The 17,239-nt window shown below is 33.7% G+C and overlaps 1 protein-coding gene across 1 annotated transcript in view; it reads right to left on the bottom strand.

Annotated features, from left to right (window-relative positions):
• The window catches only part of LOC125855801 (uncharacterized), a 39,680-nt gene extending 23,575 nt beyond the window's left edge, over positions 1-16,105 (bottom strand). The window contains exon 1 of the mRNA XM_049535496.1: positions 15,943-16,105. Within this exon, the coding sequence (XP_049391453.1) occupies positions 15,943-16,105 (163 nt within the window). The remainder of the gene's footprint in view (positions 1-15,942) is intronic.
• Between the last annotated feature and the right edge of the window lie 1,134 nt (positions 16,106-17,239).

Raw genomic sequence — 17,239 nt, 5'->3', positions numbered from 1 at the left:
TCTTTTTTATTTGGGATCTTTTTTAGTATAATTTATTTATATTTTTGTAAATTTGAAATCTTATCGTTCTTTTATGCTTCTTTGTAATCTTTTTAAATATATTCTTAGTATAATTTTTCGATAATGTGTAAACTCAGATTGCCATTAATAGTTATTATCCATGACTACATCGTTAGCCAACACTATTTTTAATCATTATCCACAATTACTATTACTTGTTGTCGTCATCACCCAGTCATCACACATTTTAATTATTTCTATTGTACAATATTAGATTAATTTCATATTTGATTAATAAATTTTTAATAATTAAATTTTAAATAAAATTAAGTTTACATATTTAAATGATGAAAAATAGTTAGTTTTCATATCTTAATATATTATTATTATATTTAGGTTCAGATGTCCAATTACTTTTTGGGACAACTTATATCGGGAAAACAAAAGAATGTAAGAAAATAAACATAAAAGAGAACAAAAGAGAAAATTAACTACGCAAAAAAGATTCAAAAATATGACACATACAAATTTCTATTTCTTTTAATTTTCCTTGGCTTAAACACATAAATATTCAAAAGTATATTTCACATTTTAAATAAATATTACGTTCAATATAATAAATTTCTAAGAATAAAGAGTCACAATAATTAAGATGATTAAGAATGTAGCTTTGGACTTGTTTGTAACATAATATGAGTAATATTTGTACATTATTACACTAATAAAGAACATTAATTATAGAAAATGAAAAGACAATAAAATTAGGGTTATTGAGACAAATATTTTATTATAAGTAAATAGAAAGCAAGGAAAGCAACTATATTTTTAAAATTATAAATTAATCGCAATTTTGAAATTATTTGAGAACTCCTGGAAAACAACAAAAATGAAAAATATAAAAACTGCAACTTGACTTATTAATGAACAACTTGAAATCTCCTAAAAAACAACCAAAATGAAAAATTTAAAGACTGCAATTTTACACATTAATAAATAATTTATATTTAATAAAACCAACTGTATTTTCAAAATTATAAATTAACTTTACATTCTCATGTTCTGTCATATTTGTTAATAAAAATTGCTCCATCAGACTATGGAAGTACATGTACGTTATCTTCAAGTAGCATGTCGATATCCATTGACTCATTTCTGCTTCTATGTTTTAAAATATTATATCCCACAAACACAATAAACTAATATTATCAACAAAAAAGTGAGAGATGAGTTTACCCGAATAAATAATTTTTTGAAGAGTGTTATCAATATAATATAATATAATTATTTAAGAATTACATAGAGGCCTAAAGAGAATAAATTAAATTATTTACAAAGAAAAAAACTCAGGAGTTATATCTTCACGAATACAAACAAATAATTTTAAATGTATGATTTCAACAAAGAAAGAGTTGTAATTATATTAGACATATCAAATTATTTTACACATATAATCATTTTTGACAAAACATAAATAATCCAAAAGGAAATAATATAATAGAAACATTACTTCTTAAGCACCTAAAAAAAAATCAACATATATAGCTCAAAATTCATTAATCTCAATCTCTGGATGATTTCATTTCATCCCATATACAAGAGTCAAGAAAAATAATAACAAATTATTAGTCCTAAAATGAATCTCCATTTTTATGGTTATAAAGATAATCATAAAGATAACAAACCAAAATAGTTTATCCAGAAAAAACAAAAATAAGCTTTGGCATATCAGCCTTACTTGCTAATTAAAAGTACTATATGGAATCATATTTGGAAAAGATAATGCACCTCAAAGCTTAAAAATATTGTAACATGTCTGCCACTAATTCTCCAACCGAAGATGACTACAAAATAACAAACAATTTTAGTGTGATATTATAGTGTTAATATAACCTTCTACATTAAATAATTATTGGTTATGACTATGAAAGGCCTGAGAGGTTATGAATATGAAAGGTTTGAGAGTTATGAGTATTATTAATACCAATTTAAGAATAGAATTTATATAATTGAAGAGGTGTAAGTTAAGAATATGACTTTGCAAGAAAAAAATAATTGAAAGAAATAAGAAAAAATGTCAAGAAAAGGAGAAAAAAATATTCAACAAAGAAAGAGTTGTAATTATATTAGACATATCAAATTATTTTACACATATAATCATTTTTGACAAAACATAAATAATCCAAAAGGAAATAATATAATAAAAAAATTAGTTCTTCAGAACCTAAAAAAAAATAAAAAAAAAATCAACATATATAGCTCAAAACCCATTAATCTCAATCTCTGGATGATTTCATTTCTTCACATATACAAGAGTCAAGAAAAATAATAACAAATTATTAGTCCTAAAAATGAATCTCCATTTTTATGGTTATAAAGAGAATCATAAAGATAACAAACCAAGATAATTTATCCAGAAGAAACAAAAATATGCTATGACATATCAGCCTTACTTGCTAATTAAAAGTAATATATGAAATCATATTTGAAAAATATAACGCACCTCAAAACTTAAAAATACTGTAACATGTCTGCCACTAATTCTCCAACCGAAGATGACTACAAAATAACACACAATTTTAGTGTGATTTTATAGTGTTAATATAACCTTCTACATTAAATAATTAGAGGTTATGAATATGAAAGGCTTGAGAGGTTATGAATATGACAGGTTTGGGAGTTATGAATATTATTAATACTATTTTAAGAATAGAATTTATATAGTTGAAGAGGTATAAGTTAAGAAGATGATTTTGTAAGAAAAAAATAATTGAAAGAAATAAGAAAAACTGTCAACAAAAGGATAAAAAAATATTTAACAAAGAAAGACTTATAATTATATTAGACATATCAAATTATTTTACACATATAATCATTTTTGACAAAACATAAATAATTCAAAAGGAAATAATATAATAGAAACATTACTTCTTAAGCACTTAAAAAAATAAAAAAATAATCAACCTATATAGCTCAAAATCCATTAATCTCAATGTCTGAATGATTTCATTTAATCTCATATACAAGAATCACGAAAAATAATAACAAATTATTAGTCCTAAAATGAATCTCCATTTTTATGGTTATAAAGAGAATCATAAAGATAGCAAATCAAAATAATTTATCCAGAAGAAATAAAAATATGCTTTGACATATCAGCCTTACTTGCTAATTAAAAGTAATATATGAGATCATATTTGAAAAAGATAATGCACGTCAAAGCTTAAAAATATTATACTATGTCTGCCACTAATTCTCCAACCAAAGATGACTACAAAATAACAAACAATTTTAGTGTGATTTTATAGTGTTAATATAACCTTCTACATTATATAATTAGAGGTTATGAATATGAAAGACTTGAGAGGTTATGAATATGAAAGGTTTGGGAGTTATGAATATTATTAATACTAATTGAAGAATAGAATTTATATAATTGAAGAGGTGTAAGTTAAGAAGATGATTTTGCAAGAAAAAAATAATTGAAAGAAATAAGAAAAAATGTCAAGAGAAGGAGAAAAATATATAAAAATGGAGGCCATAGAGAGGTGCCACATTACCTTCTCTATGCTCTTCCTTTATATATATATATATATGCGTATGTGAGAGAGAGAGAGATCTTCTAGAAGATTCAAAAAGGCAAATAAAATTCTGTAAAAGAAATTGCAATACTTATGAAGTTATAATAATTAGTTTATATATATATGAAGTTCCTAGAATACTTGTGAAGTTATAATAATTAGTTCCTAGGAATAAACAGATAAAAGAAAATATAAAGGACAAAAAAAAAAGTGATTTGAGAAAATAATATAAATAACATTAACAATGAGATTAAGGGAAGGAAGTAAAGATTAATAGCATTGATGATAATAGAAATTAAATATAGTCATCTTTGATATTTTGGTTTTAAAAAAAAATTAGTCTTCTAAATTTTTAAAAAAAAAACATCAAAAAATAATACAAATTTTGAGGCATAATCCTTTTTTGGAAGAATAACTTAAATTTTGAGAAATTATTTAATTAAAATATAAGAATTTATTTTTTGAAAATTTGATAAATTAAAAATAAAATAAATTTGAACTAAAGACACAAAATAAATAAATAAGACAAAGTAAAAGAAAAAAGAAATTAGTAGAATAAAGAAGTTGAAAGAAATAATGTCAGCAATAACACTTTAATTAATGGAAGATAAAAAAAATAAAAAACTTTAAGTAAAGAAGCATAAATAAATTAAGATAAAATTAAAAAGAAAGAAATTTGGAGAATACATATTCTATATATAGAGAGATCTTTTAGCAAAAGAAATGATCTAAAAATTCAAAAAGACGAATAGATTTTGTAATTTTTTTATGAAGTTATAATAATTATTTCCTAGAAATAAACAAATAAAAGAAAATATAAAGAACCAAAAAAAAGAAAAAAAAAGTGATTTAAGGAAATAATATAAATAACATTAATGTTGAAATTAAGAGAAAGAAGTAAAAGAAATTAATAGCATTGATGGTGAAAAGAATTGAATATGGTCATCATTGATATTTTTTTCTTATTCTTTTTAAAAAATCAGTCTTTTGATTTTTTTTTTTAAAAAACTCCTACAAAAATAAAAAATTGAGGTATTGTCACGACCCAACCCACCGGGCCGTGCATGCACCTACTCTAACACCTAGATAGGAGAACCGTTAAATCCCTAAACAATTCCATCATGCGGAAAAGTTAAGAAGATAAGACATAAAACGGAAAATTCAAGAAGTTTACAAGATACTGAGTTAAAACAAAACCTAGATTGAATTTCTAGAATAATTAACAACCCCAAGATTCTAGTCTAAAGATGTACAAGAGCTACTAAAGATACGTCATGTGAAAAGAATAATATCATGACACAACTCCCACTATAAAGAAGAAAAGTAGAAGCTGTTGGATATTGTATTCGTCTTCTCCTATGAAACATCAATGACCTTATGTAACAACTTGTTCCCGTCGTTATAGAAAAGCCAACGGGGAAAAAATTTGGCCGAAAAACTTTTTGATAGTAACTTGAAATTTCCCAACCTAGTTTAGATTTGAATAAAATTGGAGTCTCTGAAGTCTAGGGAAATATGGCAACAAATAGGAGATCTAATTATGAATTTGATCACATGAGTAGATAGCTAAGACGTTAAGGAACCCGTACGACCTTACGGAATTGAATTCGGGCGAGTAGAACTCCTGAAACTGATCTTAGCATGAAAGGGTAGTTTCTGAGTGTCATGGGGTGAAGGTGTGTTGTGAAATAGGGGTTTGAAACTATTAAATTTTCTCACTGTTTCCGTGCAAGCCGTTGCGGCGGGATAGGGGCCGCTATGGCGGGCCAGTCGCGAATTAAGTTGGAAGTAAACCCCAAAATCGTTATTTTCTGCAAGTTTTGTTCTTGAGAGCTAGGAGACGACCCTAGACGAGTTCTTGACAGTTTTCCATGAAAATTTGTGCTAAAGGTAAGGATTTTACTCCCCAAATCATTTTTTCGATCCGTGGAATGTAAATTCATGGGTAATTATTGTTGGGGGAGGATTTTGAAGCTGTTTGGATGGTGGAAAAAAGCCCTAATTTGGGAATAGGGACCAAGGGTTTGACCTAGGGTTGTTATTATTAATTATGATCTGGGTAATTAGGTCTTGTTTATTGATCTTAGCAATATATTGATTGTTTGTAGACCAAGAACAAGCAGAAAGAATCTTGAAAGGGAAGAATCAAGTTTCTTAGGGGATTCAAGCTTTGTTCGAGATAGGTGATGGTTGTGATTTCATGTTGTGTGATGTATGTTGGTAATTACTTCATAATAATGCGTGTATGTATGCGAATGTTACATTATTGATCATACTAATTGTAAATGAGGATGATTGAATAATTGTATGTCATGAATCATGACTTGATTGTATGATTATGAGAATGTACATTGTGATTGTGATTGTGGCTTGTTGAATGAATCGGGTGTTGTGTTCCAACACACTAACTTGGATCGGGTTCCACGTTTCGATGCATATATGGGATCGGGTGTCACGTCCGGCACACTAACTTTGATTGGGTACCACGTACCGGTACACTAACAGTTTGGGTATGGGTTCCATAAGAGGACTATTGACTTAGCAGGATTGTATATCTTGGAGATTTGTGAAATTGTGCGTTGTTCGTAAGTGATAATTGATATTGTATATGTTCAGTGTATGCATGTTTCTTATTGTTGTAATGACTTATATATGTTTCACCTATTGGGATATCCGCGTGATCCTACCAGTACACTGCGGTTGTGTACCTATACTGCGGTTGTGTACTGATACTGCACTTGCTCTTTCTTTGTTGAATACAAGACATATTCAGGCAGCTACTAACAAACCTCGTTTAGAAGACCAGTGATCGACTTGAATTCAAGGGTGAGCCAGTTCTTTTGGGCTGCCATGAGTTCTCTTTTTGTTTACATCCACATCTTCAGACTTAGACTAGTACTTTAGACTTTCTTATGTTTAATTTGGTTGTACCTATTTCCTTTAGACTTATGATCTTTGTTAGAGTTTTAGTACATTGACTTTTAGGTTCTAGGCATTATTTTCGCATTTGGTTGTTAGACTTTTGTTGGAGTTTATGGGAACTTCTTATTTTCCTTTCCTTTAGACATTTAAGTGTGCTTCTGTATCTTTAAATGTTTAGTTCTTGGGTTAGCTAATTAGTATTAATGGTTCTCCCATCGGAGTGTTAGTGTGGGTGCCAATCACGATGGTCTGGGTCATGATAAAGTTGGTATCAGAGCCCTAGGTTCGTTGATCTCGGTGTACCAAAATGAGTCAAGTAGATTCTCGCGGAATGGTACAGAGACGTCTGTACTTTTCTTCGAGAGGCTATATGACTTTAGGAAATCTCTCTGTTTATTTTGTCTCCTTTCGCGCTATGACTTGAATCCAATTGGTATCCAGGTGATACAAATTGGTAGCTGAATCTCTTCATTCTATCTCGTATCTGGTTAGTAATTGAGTTGTAAAGTGGAAACAACAACACCAATAATAGAAAATGTGGTGGTTGTCTCATGTTGAGTGTCGACTAGTAAATGCACTACTCATGACTTGGGAAACATTTTATAGCTTTCTGTACGCAGAAGTATATACCCTGAACTTTGAGGGATAAGAGGAGAGATGAGTTCATGAACATAGAGCAAATTCGTCGCTTTATGAAGTGATTAACTTCGGATTTACAGATTCGAGGTTATAGGTGACAACATTCAAGAAGTTTCGTAAGGGACAACTGGATAATGAACACCATTACTATGGAAAATGCATTTAGTATTGTTGTCATAACATGTATGGGTTGCTTAGTAAATGATGAAATTATGCTGCGACAATTGAAGTTAGAATCTCTACTGCGATTTCCTAGATTGAGGGTATATCAAAGAGGGTCATGATACTACTACTACAATAGCAACGATGCTTACTTTGTTAAGTTATTATGTCTGTTAAAATTGTGGAGAATTTGGGCATATGAGGAGGATATCAGCGAGGCCGTAGAGGCCGGAGAAATGGCAATTCTGGTAGGGAAAAATTAGAGTGGGAAGGGGTGTACAAGCCTAAGCCAGCTAAAATCATATCCTCCATTCGGGCTAGGAAACTGGTAGGGCAGGGTTGTTGGGCTTATTTGGCACATATTCGGGATATTAAGGTTGAGTTTCCCTCTATTGAGTCTATTCCTGTGATGTCAGAATTTAGAGAAGTGTTTCCTATTGATTTGCCTGGTATGCCTTTGGATAGGGATATATATTTCTGCATTGATTTGGAACCTGGTACCCGCACCATTTCTATCCCTTCATATTGCATGGCTCCGGTGGAGTTGAGAGAGCTTAAGGATCAAATCCAAGAGCTACTTGATAAGGGCTTCATTCGTCCTAGTGCTTCCATGTGGGGTGCTCTTATCTTATGTGTTAAGAAAAATGATGGTAGTATGAGGATGTATATAGATTACGGGCAATTGAATAGGGTCACCATTCGAAACAAGTACCCATTCCTCGAATAGATGATCTTTTTGACCAATTGCAAGGTGTATCAGTTTTCTCTAAGATTGATCTAAAGTCTGGTTACCATCAATTAAAAATTAGTCCTGAGGATGTGCCCAAGACGGCGTTTAGAACCCGCTATGGGCATTACGAGTTTCTAGTTATGTCGTTTGGGTTGACAAATGCGCCTGCAACTTTCATGAGTTTGATGAATGGTGTGTTCAAACCCTTTCTTGATTCATTTGTTATAGTATTTATTGATGACATTTTGGTTTACTTGAAAAGTAAGGAAGATCATGTCGACCATCTCCATATTGTTCTGGGTGTTCTACGGAAACAAAAGTGGTATGCAAAATTTTCTAAGTGTGAATTTTGGTTGACATCGATTGCCTTTTTGGGGCATGTAGTTTCAAAAGAAGGGGTAATGGTAGATCCCCAAAAGATTGAAGTGGTTAAGAATTGGGTTCAACCTAGCTCTGTGACTGAAGTTAGGAGTTTTGTGGGGATCGCTAGCTACTATCGTCGATTTGTGAAGAACTTTGCTTCTATCGCCACACATCTGACTAGATTGACCAAGAAAGAGGTACCCTTTGAATGGACTGAAAAGTGTGATGAGAGATTTCAAAAGTTCAAGACTCTTTTGACCACGACACTTATTCTAGCACTACCGGTGGAAGGTAAGGATTTTATTATTTATTGTGATGCTTCCCATTTGGGTTTGGGTGCTGTGTTAATTCATGATAAGGATGTTATAGCTTATGCATCGTGACAATTGAAGGTGCATGAGAGAAATTACCCAATACATGATTTAGAGTTGGCAGCGATAGTGCTCACTCTTAAGATCTGACGACATTACCTCTATGGTGTCAAGTGTGAGGTGTTTACTGATCATCGTAGCTTGCAACATGTGTTTACTCAAAATGATCTAAATTTGAGACAATGAAGGTGGATAGAGTTACTCAAGGATTATGATGTGACCATCCAGTATCATCAGGGCAAGGCTAATGTGGTGGCAAACGTGCTAAGTCGGAAGGCGGTAAATATCGGTAGTCTAGCTTGCTTGAGTATATCCAAGCGACCTTTGGCTAAGCAGATTCATACCTTGGAGTCTAAGTTCATGCAGTTGGGCATCTCAGAGAAAGTTGGGGTTCTAGCATTGAGGTAAGGGCCACGTTCATTGAGGAGATCAAGGCCAAACAGTTTGAGGATGGCAATTTGAAAGAGCTCAAAAATAAAACAGTGTCGGTTAAGGCACAAGAGACCACTCTTGATGTGGAAGGAGTGCTCAGTTTTAAAGGAAGGATTTGTGTTCCTAGAGTGGGCGACTTGATTAAGAAATTGTTGACAGAATCCCATGGTTTGCGATATTCCATTCATCCGGGTGTGACCAAGATGTACCGAGATTTGAAGCAACTTTATTGGTGGCCTGGCATGAAGAAAGATATGACAAAGTTTGTGGTTAAGTATCAAAATTGCCAAAAAGTAAAGTATGAGCACTAAAGTCCTATAGGTTTGCTTCAGAGAATGCCAATTCCTGAATGGAAGGAGGAAATGATAGTTATGGACTTCGTGGTTGGTCTTCCCAAGACTTTGGGAAAGTTTGATTCTATTTGGGTAGTGGTTGACTGATTGACTAAGTCAGCCCATTTTTATTCTGGTCAGAATAGATTATAATGCTCAACAATTGGCTAAAGTTTATGTAAAGGAGATGGTAAGGCCGCACAAAGTTCCCCTTCCTATCAGCTAAAACTGTGGTATGCAATTCACATCTAAGTTTTGGAGGAAACTATATGATGAATTGAGCACACAACTCACTTTTAGTACAACTTTCCATCCACAGACGGACGGACAGTCAGAGAGGACTATTCAAGTGTTAGAAGACATGTTGAGGGCATGTGTGATTGACTTTGGGGAACATTGGGATAAGTTTCTACCTTTGTGTGAGTTCTCCTATAATAATAGTTATCACTCTAGCATATATATTGCACCGTTTGAGGCACTCTATGGGAGGGGATGTAGATCTCCCATAGGATGGTTCGAGGCTATAGATGTGAAACCTTTGGGGTTGATTTAGTGAAGGATGCTCAAGAAAAAGTGATGAGTATTCAAGCTAAGCTTTTAGCTGCCCAAAGTAGACAGAAAAAGTATGCATACCATAAGGTAAGAGACATGACATTTCAGACTAGTGAGAATGTTCTTCTAAAAGTATTACCAATGAAAGGGGTGATGAGATTTGGCAAGAAGGGAAAGCTTAGTACTAAATACATTGGTCCATTTGAGATTCTTGATTGTGTAGGGCCAGTGGCATATAAAATGGCTTTACCACCTAACTTATTTGGAGCTCATGCAGTGTTTCATGTATCCATGTTGAAGAGATATCATCGTGTCGGGGATTAAATCATTAAGTGAAACTCAATGTTGTTAGACAAAGACCTCCAATATGAGGAGGAACCGATTACAATTCTTGATCGTGATTTCCGAAAGTTAAGGACCAAAGATATTAAGTCCTTGAAAGTTCAATGGAAGCATCGTCCAGTTGAGAAAGCTACGTGGAAAACCGAGAAAGACATGCGAGACAAGTATCCCAGTTGTTCGTCGATTCAGGTACTACTCTACTCTCACTTTAGCTGTTTATTTCTAAATTGTCACTCGAATTTTGGGTCGGAAAACTTTTTGGTAGTAACTTCGAATACTTTGTTGTGATTCAGGTATCTATTGTAATGACCTGTTCCCGTCGTTATGGAAAAGCCAACGGGGGAAAATTTTGGGCCGGAAAACTTTTTGGTAGTAACTTGGAATATCCCAACCTAGTCTAGATTTGGACGAAATCGGAGTCAGTGAAGTCTAGGGAAATATGTCAGCAAATGGGAGATCTAATTATGAATTTGATCACATGAGTAGATATCGAAGACGTTAAGGAACCCGTACGACTTTAGGTAATTGAATTCGGGAGAGTAGAACTCTCAAAACTGATCTTAGCATGAAAGGGTAGTTGTTGAGTGTCATGGGGTGAAGGTGTGTTGTGAAATGGGGGTTTAAAACTCTTAAATTTGCTCAATGTATCCGTGCAAGCCGCTAGGAGCGGGGCTGCTGTGGGTGGATGGGGGCCACTATGGCGGTCCAGTCGCGAATTAAGTCGGAAATAAACCCCAAAATCGTTATTTTCTGTAAGTTTCATTCTTGAGAGCTAGGAGACGACCCCAGACAAGTTCTTGACAGTTTTCCACGAAAGTTGGTGCTAAAAGGAAGGATTTTACTCCCCAAATCAGTTTGTTCGATCCGTGGAATGTAAATTCATGGGTAATTATTGTTGGGGGAGGGTTTTAGAGTTGTTTAGATGGTGGAAAAAGCCCTAATTTGGGAATGAGGACCGAGGGTTCGACCTAGGGTTGTTAATATTAATTATGATCCGGGTAATTAGGTCTTGTTTATTGATCCTCATGATATATTGATTGTTTGTAGACTAAGAACTAGCGGAAAGAATCTGTAAAGGGAAGAATCAAGTTTCTTAGGGGATTCAAGCTTTGTTTGAGGTAGGTGATGATTGTGATTTCATGTTGTATTATGTATGTTGGTAATTACTTCATAATAATGCATGTGTGTATGCGAATGTTACATTATTGATCATACTAATTGTAAATGAGGATGATTGAATAATTGTATGCCATAAATCATGACTTGATTGTATGATTATGAGAATGTACATTGTGATTGTGATTGTGGCTTATCGAATGGACCGGGTGTTGCGTTCCAACACACTAACTTGGATCGGGTGCCACGTTCTGGCTCATATATGTGATCAGATGTCACGTCCGGTACACTAACTTGGATCAGCTACCACGTACCGGTACACTAACAGTTTGGGTATATGTTCTATGAGAGGACCATTGACTTGACATAACTGTATATCTTTGAGATTTGTGAAATTGTGCATTATTCGTAAGTGATAATTGATATTGTATATGTTCGGTGCATGCATGTTTATATTGTTATAATGACTTATATATATTTCATCTATTGGGATAGTCGCGTGATCCTACCAGTACACTGTGGTTGTGTACTGATACTGTGCTTGCTCTTTCTTTGTTGAGTACAGGGCATCTTCAGGCAGCTATTGACATACCTCGTTTAGAAGACCAGTGATCCACTCGAATTCAAAGGTGAGCCAGTTCTTCTAGGCTGCCATGAGTTCTCTTTTTGTTTACGTCCACATCTTCGGACTTAGACTAGTACTTTAGACTTTCTTATGTTTAATTGGGTTGTACCCATTTCCTTTAGACTTATGATCCTTGTTAGAGTTTTGGTACATTGACTTTCAGGTTATAGGCATTATTTCCGCATTTGGTTGTTAGACTTTTGTTGGAGTTTATGAGAACTCCCTATTTTCCTTTCCTTTAGACATTTAAACGTTCTTCCGTATCTTTAAATGTTTAGTTCTTGGGTTAGCTAATTAGTATTAATGGTTCTTCCACCGGAGGGTTAGTGTGGGTGTCAATCACGATGGTCTAGGTCATGACACCTTACAACCAGACTATGCCAAGTAGCATATCAAGAGTAGTATCAGTACTAGCAACACGTACTAGTAGGCATCATCGATCAACCCGATACCCACCACGTAATATAAAGAAATCAACCAGAAACATGCTATAAGGAAAATTACTCAACTAACCTTTGCACCTACACTTTGACCACCTTCTTTGTCTTAAACATAACAAGGGAACAACACAGTATTGTACTTATATTTCCATCGCTACCAATTCTGATTTAGATAAAGGCCTAACCTTTCTATCACACATAGAGGAGTTTCAGAAACACACATCGCCCCCAATCCGACCAACCAACTTACTACACACCTACGATTCTCCACCACAACAATTCGGCCCTTGACCACATAGTATACCATTACAAGGCTCACTAACCACTCTGAATGAACCCCTTTCCCAAGGTAGATTCTAGTCATTCATTATCATTCCCACGACTCTGCCTCTTACTCTCACACCTCCTCATACTTGGGATACAGAACACACTTAACAACCACAATATAGCAACACAAATAACATCATCACAAGAGGAAATTAGTAACATTCGGACTTCCGGTTCTCTCATATCCATTAGTACACAGGATGGGCATGATCAATCACAGTTCTGTCAATTTCTCAGTTATGGCACAGGAAATCATATTCATTCACAGATAATCAGTCAACAATGGTCCTCTCATGGAACCCGCGTCCAAGTTGTTAGTGTGTCGGAACGTGACACCCAATCTAATAATGTGTCGGAACACTACATCAAAAATGAGCTTTAATGGCAATTAATTAGCAATTGCCACTAAATATGTATTTTTAGCGGCAATTAACACTCTTTGTATATGTCCTAAAGGCTTTAGCGACATTGGATCTAATGACACTTAACTAATGCTGGTAAAGACTTTAACACTCTTTATTAATGTGTCTATTTATTGCCACTAAATGTTGTTTTTGTTGTAATGGAACGTGACATTCGATTCAATAATGTGTCGGAACATGACACCCAATTCAATATTGTGTCGAAATATGACACCCGATCCAATAATGTGTCGAAACATGACACATGATCCATTCAACCACAATCAGCACCACAATCAATGATTTACATATTTGTATCGTACAATCAGTTAACAGGTTCCTTGCATGCTATGGATCACAAATAGTAATTTCATTAGATTCATTTCATCTTTCCCTATTCACATACATGCATGAAGACAACTAAGAAGTTAACATGCATATATAACATTGATGGACAAACCATCACCTATCCCAAAATTCAGGGGATAAGTCCACCCACACAGTACACACTAGTTCAACTACAGGGACCACACTTACTATCCTCCTAATTTCGTGCCTGAAGACCTAAACATGAAATCTTAATTTGACTTACAATATATTAGGCGGTGGGAACGAGTTATCAACTACTCAATAAAGAAAACCTAGCCTACCTAGTGCCAAGAAGCTGTATAAGGATTATAGAACGATTCCTGACTTCCGGACAACAAAACAATGGGGGAAGGCCTGGAATCCGTGTGTTGTAGCCTTTCTTGCATTAGAATTTCTCCTCCCCATATCCTTCCCAAGCCTAGAGCAGCCTTTTGAGGGTTTTTGGGTGACCCTCGTCTATTTTGACACTTAAGGGATGAAGGGAAAAAAATAAGAATTTGCGTCTTTCAATTTTGTTTTTGATTATCCAGCCATGGCGGGCTCCTATCCTGCAATGGCAGTGCCCCTATGGCAGGATTATTCCCGCTATGGTGGGATGATATAGGTCCGAATAACTTAGTTTCACGAAATACGGTTTAGGTCGATACAAACATATTTCTTTTGGAAGAATAAATTTATTTTTGAGAAATTATTTTGATAAAAATATAAGGGAAAAATATTGAAAATGTTGATAAAATTTAATTAAAAATGAAATAAGCTTTAATAGAAAATATAAAGAAAAAAAGTGATTTAAGGAAATAATCTAAATAATATTAATGATGAGATTAAGGGAATGAAGTGAAAGAAATTAATAGCATTGATGATGATAGGAATTAAATATGGTCATCTTTGAGTTTTTTTTTTCTTACTTTCTTTAAAAAACATTAGTCTTTTGAAATTAAAAAAAAAAACTCCAAAAACTAATAATAAAATAAAATTGAGGCATAATTTCCTTTGGAAGAATAACTTTATATTTGAGAAATTATATTAACAAAAATATGAGGAAATGTCGATAAAATTTAATTAAAAATAAATAAAAAATATAAATAAACTTTAATTAAAGACAGAAAAAGAAGATAAAATAAAAGATGAAAGAAATTAGTAAAATAAAGAAGTTGAAAAAAATAATGCCAGCTAAACTTTAATTAATTAAAGATAAATAAAAACAAATAAACTTTAAGTAAAGACACATAAAAAAGTTAAAACAAAATAAAATAAAAAAAGGAGTTAGAAAGATACTTATTCTTCTCCTAATTTGATATAATTCCATAAATAGATTGATTATTTCTCCAAATAATTATTCTTACCCTTTGAGACACTAATCACTCTTCATACAAGTTTCTCAACAAAAATAATTTTTCTCTCAATGTTCATCTCCTTATAGGAGGAATCAACTTTCTTTCAAAAAATCTTTTATTTTGAAGAGAAACTTTTTATTACGTGAAATTTTTCCTCACGCTTATATCTTCAGAAGGATCACAAGATACTCTCTCTTTCTCTTTTCGTAAAGAAATCACAACGCTAGAAATTCATTGGACATCTCAGCGGCAGAGGCAACATTTTTTCGAAAAGTCTTTTATTTTGAAGAGAAACTTTTGTTACATGACCTTTTTCCTTACACCAATATCTTCCGAAGGATACTCTCTGTTTTTTTTTAGTGTAAGAATCAAGACCTAGAAATTCGTTGGACATCTCAACAAAGGAATTTGATACCCGTAAATTCATTATCATCATCAGAAGAAGAGGGCAAAGTAAAGGAACCCATTGTTGTTGGTTACAAATACTCTAATATTTTTATTTTATAGGCTAAGTAAATATAAACAACTAAGAAAAGTGAAAAAAATTAGTCTTTTCATCTTCCATTTACTTAAATGTGTATTAGTGTGAGGAAAGTTTTAAAGAAACATGATTAATTGGGTAGTGTATTTAAATATTTTCAGTTTTTTTAAAACACAAATAAATAATAGAAGACAAAGATAAAATTTCAAAAAAAGAGAGAAAAAAGATAAATAGTGATGGAGGATATGTAGTGTTAGTTTTAGTATTAAGAAAAGGAAATAAGAACTCTTTGTCGTAATTGGCTCTCTCTCTTGGCTCTCGGCATATGTTAGTATGAAGACGCCGGTGGAGCTACAACCATGGCGAGGGGATGAGGACGAGAACGAGGACGAGGAAAAGGCAGGGGCAGACCAAAAAAAATACCAATAGTTTCATTCGGGAGCTCAGTAAGCACTAAAACACCGGGGAAAAACCAAACCCCATTAGAGCTCACACCAGAACACAAGGATAGAGGTACATAGCCAGATTCAAAAGCTAATGCCGGAGGAACCACAGGCCTCACGAGGCTAGATATGACAGGATCCATTGTAGTAAACCCTGAGCTAACGCCAGCAACTATGGCTACAACAACTAATGGAACAGTGCATGAAGATGAACGAATGGAAGAAGAGAAAGATGTAACTGAAGATTCACCGGATCCAATGTGGGTGAACCTATTTACAAAGAACAGAGTTGCGGCAAATGAGCTTAATTTGGACTACATCTCACCTTAACTGGTAAATGGACAACAGGTTGTGGAGCTAGTTCAACAGGAAGTAGATAAGGAGATGCACAAATGGAATTACTCACTAATAGCATACTTCATCGGAGAGACCTCACACTATAAATTGATGCAGAGGTATGTATCACAATTCTGGACAAATATTGCTCAATCGGATATATATCTCCATGAAGTGGGATACTATATCATCAGATTCCAGAACAAAGAAGATATGCTGGAAATATTGTACAAAAACAACAAACCTATCATCCTAAAGGCATGGACACATGGTTTCAACCTCGCAAAGAAATTCCCCACTAAAATTCCTTTGTGGGTAGAGTTTCCAAATCTTCTTATGACGTGTTGGGGCAGAGATTCACTGAGTTGGATAGACAGTGTTGTAGGGAAACCTATTTATGCTATTGAATATACTGCTAAGCAAACTAGAATCTCCATTGCAAGGATGCTAATTGAGGTGAATATATCTAACCTCTTGCCTAATGAGATTACTGTCTTGGAACCTAATGGTAGACAAATTCAGCAAGAGATACAATATGACTGGAGGCCAAAATTTTGACAACAATGTTCAGTGGTTGGACATTGTTGCCCACCTAAACCTCCAAATCAAAGGAATGCAGCCTAGAAAAGACAGTATAATGGAAAGAAAGTGGCCCAAGAATGAAAGTATAAAGGTGTCATACCAGCAATACCATCACCAGCTTATCCAACTAAGGAGAATGTGAATCAGATCAACACACTTGTACAGAGCCCTCCACCAATGGTACAGACTAGCCGTGAGTTTAATTTGACCAATTTTCCTGCATTGTGCTTTGTACCAATAAAAAATGGATTTGGAAGCTTGGTAAGGAAAACTGGGGAGAAAGTGGTTTAGGTAAGATCCCTCTTGAAAAAGGGGGACATTCTAATACCATCTGACGAGCTGGGTAATTTGGAATGTAA

The sequence above is a fragment of the Solanum stenotomum genome, chromosome 2, assembly GCF_019186545.1.
Source record: "Solanum stenotomum isolate F172 chromosome 2, ASM1918654v1, whole genome shotgun sequence".
NCBI classification, from domain to species: domain Eukaryota; kingdom Viridiplantae; phylum Streptophyta; class Magnoliopsida; order Solanales; family Solanaceae; genus Solanum; species Solanum stenotomum.
The sequence above is the reverse complement of the archived record's forward strand: the minus strand, read 5'-3'. Positions and strand labels throughout refer to the sequence as shown.